The 7,580-nt window shown below is 39.2% G+C and overlaps 1 protein-coding gene across 1 annotated transcript; it reads right to left on the reverse strand.

Moving 5' to 3' along the window:
• Positions 1 to 4,476: 4,476 nt before the first annotated feature.
• LOC113320496 lies at positions 4,477 to 7,077 on the reverse strand. Its single transcript, XM_026568403.1, has 2 exons — positions 6,677 to 7,077; positions 4,477 to 6,127 (listed from the first exon to the last, which is right to left on the reverse strand). The coding sequence occupies exons 1-2, from the start codon at positions 6,908 to 6,910 to the stop codon at positions 5,000 to 5,002; spliced, it is 1,362 nt and encodes a 453-aa protein (XP_026424188.1). The 5' UTR covers positions 6,911 to 7,077; the 3' UTR covers positions 4,477 to 4,999.
• Between the last annotated feature and the right edge of the window lie 503 nt (positions 7,078 to 7,580).

The following is a 7,580-nucleotide window of genomic DNA, read 5'->3' on the forward strand; positions in this document are numbered from 1 at the left end:
GCAATCTCGGCTAAAAAATTCCATGCATCATCCACAGATTTATCAATAAACTCACCATTACACATAGACTCAACCATGGTTCGAGATTTAAAGTCTAGTCCCTCATAGAGGATGACGACAAGTCTCCACTTCTCAATTCCATGGTGCGGACATTCACTCAACAAATCATTAAAACGTTCAAAATAGTGAAAAACAGTTTCCTCATCCAATTGGACAAAACAATTGATACTTTGACGAATAGCGATGGTCCTATGATGTGGAAAATTTTTTTGGAAAAATTGATTAGTGAGTTGTTCCCAAGTGGTGATTGATTGTGGTCTCAAACCGTAAAACCATGTTTTGGCCATTTCCTTTAAAGAAAATGTAAACAAACGCAATTTCAGAGAGTCTTCGGACATATGATCAGGTTGCATAGTCCGACAAATTTGTTCAAACTCTCTTACATGAGTATAGGGGTTCTCAGAATCGAACCCTCGAAATATAGGAAGTATTTGTATCATGCTTGCATTTATTTTAAAAGGGTTATTGGTTTGAGGTAATACAATACATGATAATGGAATTTTTATTGACGGATACATGTATTCATGGAGAGCACGAGGTTGGCCCATTTTGAAAAGACACAAAGCCCACTATTTGGTTTTAATGGGTTTTCAAAAATTTGGTTTTTTATGGGAAAATTTTGGTTTTGGTGGGAGACATTTGAAAATTTGGTTTTAAAATGGGAGTAAAATAAAAAATTTGGTTTTAAAATTGGGAGCAAAAGAATTTTTTTTTTTTTTTTTTGAAAAAGAAAATAAAATTTGGTTTTTTTGAATGGGAGCACGCCCACTGTTGGTCTTGTGTTTGCTTTGGTTCCGCTTGGTTGAAAACTTTTGGTGGAACTGAGTCCAAAATCTCGGCCTAGAATTAGGGTACTCGGCCCACTAACGAGTTCAACTAGCGTGATCGGTTACAAGCTCAGCTGGGTTTAAAAACCCAGAATACAAAATACAAGTCCAAATTAAACAAGCTCACAAAAATTAAATACAAGCCCACAAATTAAACAAACAAGCCCACAAATAAATTATTACAAACCCAACAGAAAATAAGAGAAGCCCAAAAATTGGCTTTAATTATTACATGCCCACAATTAAAAAATTGGAAGCCCACAATTCGGGTTCTCTTAAATGGGTTACCTTTTAAGCACAGCCCAGCTGCTCTGATATTGTTGCAAAAACCCAGTTGGGCTTTGGTTCTTTTCCTTGGTGGCGTCCCAGCAGAGGAAAAAAAGGTTCAGAACAGCAGGTCCAACAGCAAATGAAGTGAAGCAGATGCAGATGCAAATGCTATGAAGTGAAATGCAAAATAGCTAAGAAAAACACAGATAAAACACAGCACCAATCCCCGGCAGCGGCGCCAAAAACTTGGCAGGCCTTGAAAGGGTGTATAAATGAAGCAATGAAACGGGGGCCTACAGTAATACCGCAAGTGCACGGTCGTCAGTTGTAGCTCGTGCAAGTACGGGTCGATCCACAGAGATCGGGTGTGTTTTGGAAGCGTTTTAGCTAATTGGGTTCCTAGTTTGCTATTGGGCTATGAAGCCTTTTGGCTTAAATTTGGGCTTTGAGTACTAATGGGTTTGAATGCCCTTTGAATGAATTGGGCTTAGTGGGTTTGTTAAAAATAAAATGAACTGAGCTTGGGCTCAGTTATCTTTGAAGTGCAAATGGGCTTTGGGCCTTTGATTGAGCTTTGGGCTCAATTTCACCTTAACAGTGAAATGGTCTTTCACAGTAATTGGGCTTTGGTTATGGTCTTCTGATGAGCCCAATTTGTGCTCTGGGCTTTTGGTTTTAGAAACTGGGCTTGGTTACTGAGGATTGGGCCTTAGGCTTCACTGAAGTGAATTTGGGCTCAGTTGAAGCAGCAGTCTTTGGCTTGGCCTTGGAAGGCAGCAGGAGAAGAAGTGGCAGGGCAGCAGCAGGAGCAAGAGCTGCACAGCAAGGCCAACAGCAACTGCAGCAGAACAAGCAACAGCAGCTACAGCAGCAGTGCAGCAGAAGTGGCAGCAGGGGAAGCAAGTAGTAATGCAGCAGTGCACTGCAGCAATAGAGAATGCACAGCAGTGCAGCAGCAACAGAGTTGCAGCAGCAGCTGCAGCTGCTCAAGCAGTGAAGAAAATGCAAAACAGAAAAGCAACAGAGTTGCAGGGCAGGAGGGGAAGCAAGTAGAAAAGAAAATGCAAAACAGAAAATGCAGGTAAAACAAACAAGTGAAAGAAAACAAGACTAACAGTTGAACAGTAGAAGATGGAATTGTGGATGAGAATGAAGGTTGATGGCAAACTAGGGCATTGATTCCACCTCTTAACCTAGACTAAGTCGGATATTCCAATTGCAACCAAATTATCCTCCCAAGGTACTAGCTATCTGATTAGAGCATAACTAGTCTGAGGTTTGGACCATAATCAATTAACATGGGCTGCTGCACTTTCAATCACAGGGGTATCCTAACTACAATGTATGCCTGACATACAATGTGAGAGCAAAGTGATGAGAGGCCAAAATTGTAGTCTCCTACACAGTGGCATTAAGGTTTCATCTTCACCCTAGTGGTGAATTAGAACATGCTAACACCTAGAACTAAACAGGAACAATTACAAATGAACAGGAGCATTAAACTAACAACACATCAACAATTACACAACATCAAACACAACACAGTGAACAAGAAGAAAAATATGCAAATGATGAAAATTGACAATGAAATTAAAATCAAACCTAACCCAATTAGGGGGAAACTTGGCTAGTCCAAGAACAGTTTTTACATCCCTACATCACTTCCCTTTTATACCCAAATTATCAAATTAGGGTTTACACCCATTTTCCCCAAAAATATTCAATAAACAGTACAGTTAGGGTTTTACTTTTATTACCCCAAAATTTAGCTTACAAACTCCCAAAATCTGCTCGACCCATGCCTCCTCTAGTCCTTGTTGCTCTTCCTCTGCTCCTATTGTCCCCTAATTTCGAGTTATTTTACTCACCCCAAAACCTAGGGTTTCAGAGGTTGTGAGATGAAGAAAATAACTAGGCTAGGGATATGGGGGTGTTGTCGGTGAAGAGATAGTAGTGGCAGTGATGGAACTGGTGGTGGTGAAGGAAACGACAGCGGCAGAGAGGGGAGGTGGTGGAGTTGCAGAGCTCTGCAACTGTCGGGTGAAGGAGATGAAGTTTTGGGGCGATGGGTTGTTTGGGTGGATAATAGGCTTCGGTGCTAGGGTGTGAAGCGGGATCATCTGGTTCGATGTTTGGCGAGCTGAGATGCTGGATATGGAGATGGTAGGTAGATCTAACGGTGGTTTGAGAGATGAATCACTTCAACCGTTGGATTGTGAAATACAACAAAGTTAACGGCGAAGATCGAGGTTAGGTGCTGTAGTGTTAAGCGGAAGTATCGAGATTTGATGAGAAGGCAAAGAAGCGACCGTAGGATCTAAATGTGATCTAATCTGAAGGCTTGGAATTTAGGTACTATGGTGTTTTGCAGGGACTTCAGATTTTGATGCACGATGAAGAAGCGACCATTGGATGATGAGATGGATCCAATCTAACGGCTGAGAATGGAGGCGGGTATGGATATAGAAAATGGGTTTGGGTAAGGGTTTTGGACCTTGGGTATGCCAAGCCCATATCTTCTTTAAGAACAATTCTTCCTTCTTGAGCCCATTCCTAGCTTTTTGGTCTTGTGCGCAACATTCTTCGCGGCTTCCTTGCGTAATTCCTCCCGGCTTTTCACTACTTTTCTGCTCTTTTTGCTCCGCAATTCATCCGAACTTTATTTATTACCTAAAAATGCAAAATTAATTAATAAAAATATTTATTCTTGAAAACAATGAAAATACAGAATATGGGATAAAATGTAGAATTAATGCATAAAAGATGAGTTAAACTGCCAACAAAAAGGGATAAATATATACAATATTTGGCACTCATCACAGGTGGAGGATGAAGCTTGGGCGAAGGAGCTGGCGGAAGCTCCTGGAACTAACTTTCATAAAATGGCAGCCACTCTATTACCTTAGAAGGAAAAAGTTGAGAGTAAGGATTCGACGGATTGAATTTTGATTTAGAAGAAATTGAGTTTCAGCAGTAGAAGGGAAGTTTAGATTTTCAGTTTTTGAACATATATGCAAAGGTAGTAAGTAATCTGGAATCATTTTGAAGGATCGAAGAATAGTAGTAGTATAAACTAGAGAGGGCAAGATCTAATGTTTTTGATCATCAGTGTTTCTAATTGAATGTAATCTCTTTGTTTTTTTTTCCTTGTTGTTAAGTACCAGTAAAAACTCTTTCTTATTTTGACTCTTTCCCTTCCTAATGAAACTAGGAAGAGAAATCCTGCTGTCCGTAGGAATTGTCGAAATATATCACGTCTCAATTACAAGAAAAATAAGCCCCTTGTGAACCATTATAAATTATCAAGGCAAAACACACGGGCCTCAACAATAGAATCTGACTTATCACATAACCAAGTTAAGGTGCAAAGCAAAAAGTTTCCGCACACAACACAAACAGCTGAATAAGAAGCAACAAAGAAAACTAAGAAACTAGACCTCTATCAGCAAAGAAGATAAAGAGGTCATAATACATGAAGAACGGGAGGTAGAGAACCACCAGGCGAGCAACTTTGTTTGCCAAGGAAATATCAAATCTTCTTTCTTAACAACGGATTCATGATAAACTATAATGGCTTGATAATCTTTTTGATCCCTGATGCAGGCTCACTTTCCGACTCAGCCACGGGTATACCACCCACGGACCTTACCCCTCTACTACTACACGAGGCCTTGCAAATCTTTAACCACCCTTTTTATACCGCAGAGAATAGAAGCTTACCTGTTCAGAGTATTAAGGCATCGTCAACAAGAAGAAAATTTCATTTCTTCCTCCAGTGGCTGACCCTGAAGAAAGAAAGAGAAACATTCTGTCTTTCATTGGAGATGAATGAAGATGAGTTTTTATCGAGACCCTTCCTTGGATAATCTCTTGCAAAAACAATGAAATTCTGGCGTTCTATTTTTTCCATCCGTATATACATAACCTAGTCCATCCTCTATATCCTTGTTTTCAAGCAACCAGTTCATGTAATCCCGCAAGATAGTACATTCTTTTGGTATGAAGATCTTAAGAGGGAGAGAGTTCTCTACATAACTATGGAGCTTATAGCCGATATGATCCCGTCTACAATAAATAAGTTTATCAACATCAACAACATCATCATAAGGGAAGACACGGCGCCTTACCTTGCAGCTAAACAACTCAACATCTTTTGTGGGATCGACAGGCGAATACTTCACCATCTTGAGACGTTTTCTCCTCAAATCGTACAACTGAACACATACGTTATCAAACCAGTACAAGATAACTCTATCAGATGCACACATTATCTGTGTTATTGGCTGAGGAGCATGAGTAGTAGTACTAGTAGTTGTAGTAGCAGTTGTAGTGGCAGCTGCAGCTGCAACTGTAATAGTAGTTGTGACGGTGGTGGTGGTCGCAGTCGTAGAAGAAGTAGCTGTTGCTATGATGCATGGAGGAGGATTAGACATATCTTGAATCATACTAGTATTATCACAAACATCAAAAATCTCTGCGCTCCATTCTGAATTGACTCTGTCCTTCAATACATACAAATGAACCTTACAACAACAGTTGCCATTATTCCTTTGCTCACCAGTCTGTAGACGTGCTATACAGGGAGATCCTTCAAATTCCAAAAGACGATGATCAATTAACTGTTGCTCCTGCTCAGTAGTTATTGTCGTTGTCCCCGTCTTGATCTTTAAGCTACATTCAAGAGGAAGAGAAATGAGTTGAAACTGTTCATTGTGAATGTCAAAACATAGCAGCATTTCCGTCTCCTGATCCTCTTCTTTGTTATCACCAAACCCTTGATCTCTAGTAAGTACCCTCCAGTAAAGAGCTCCACCAACATATATAGCTGATCTAGAAAAACTCATCCTTGACAAAATCACCTTCTTCTTCATCTTTTCCTGTATAATTCCAGCACTAACTGCAATAACAGGGAGGGTAGTAGGAGTAGACGACTCTCTCCATGATATGCTTCCCAGTGTGAAAACCATGCACTTGAATTTGTCATGAATATCAGTTAAAGTAGTTGATGTATTGGAGTAAACAAGGACAATTTTGTATTCATTAGCTAAAGAATCAAACCCGAAACCACAACAAAAAATGATAGCTTTATCAGGCACTGGATACATTGCGGCCATAAAGTCTTCCGGTCTGCAACTAGGATTTGTTATATGAAAGAAACATCGTCCATGGACAAGACATGCTCTATAGCAATGTAATCCATTACAATGACCTACTAGTTCTTGTTTACAAATGCAGATATCAGTCATCTTACGAAAATAATATACATCATTATCATTGTCAACATCTATATCTAACCTTAAAGTGCATTGCTGTAGATGTCTAATTCTAAAAAATCGTGAATTAAGAATATCCAATGTGAGATTTGGATATCTATTGTTGTTGCGGCGAGATTGAAATAAGGTGTATAAGGATATAAAGTGAGGATGTATTATTGATTTATACCACAACTTGCAGACCAGAGCACATTCTTTTGAAAGATTCTTAACTGGTAGCCTTATCAATATATTATCAACTATTACCTCATGAGGAAGTTTCTGATGAGGAGATTCAGCTGTTGCTGTTCTATGAGCAGTCAATTTCCATCTCTTGTTAGAAGCAATTGGACCGCCATCCATCTCAATCTTCCTCTTCCCCAGAGTTAGGTTTTCATTCTTCTTCTTCTTCTGCTCCTCCATATACGCAATTGGAACATCATCCATCTCCAGCTTCCTCTTAGACCGGGTTAGGATTCCCTTCTTCTTCTGCTCCTCCATAAATAATATATAAATTAACTGATTTGTGATCAATAATAAAATCAATCAGATAGATTGAATGAAGATCAATGAGACTAAAATCATCCGAGAACACTAAAATCAACCACAATTTTACAGAAATGGATCTAACATTAAGACTGCCGCTTAGCCGACAACAATGTGAAATTCCAAATTGGAAATGAAAATGAAAATGAAAATGGAATTGAACACTACTTTTATATCACTGTAAACCCTAAGCCGACCTATAGAAACACATGTGCGGCTCTCACGTATGGCTTTGGGTCCAACTCTGTCAACCCTCATATTATGAAAGTGATCAAGGAATTTGAGACTGCTTTTTCTCAGGATTGGAGAATAAATTGTACTAACCTTAAACTGATTCCAAAATGTAGTGGTGCAGTGAATCTACATAATTTCAGGCCAATAAGCTTGATTGGAGGAGTTTATAAAATAGTTTCAAAGTTGTTGACCGATAAATTAAAGATGGTTCTGCGTTCTATTATTTCCGAATATCAAGGTGCATTTGTCCATGAAAGACAAATTAATGATGACATCCTAATAGTTTATGAACTTATAGATTCAAGAACGAGAGAAGATAAAGCTGGTATATTGTGTAAAGTGGACTTCGAAAAAGCTTCTGATAGCATAAATTGAGGTTGTATTGACAAGG

The sequence above is a fragment of the Papaver somniferum genome, chromosome 11 (assembly GCF_003573695.1).
Source record: "Papaver somniferum cultivar HN1 chromosome 11, ASM357369v1, whole genome shotgun sequence".
NCBI lineage: Eukaryota > Viridiplantae > Streptophyta > Magnoliopsida > Ranunculales > Papaveraceae > Papaver > Papaver somniferum.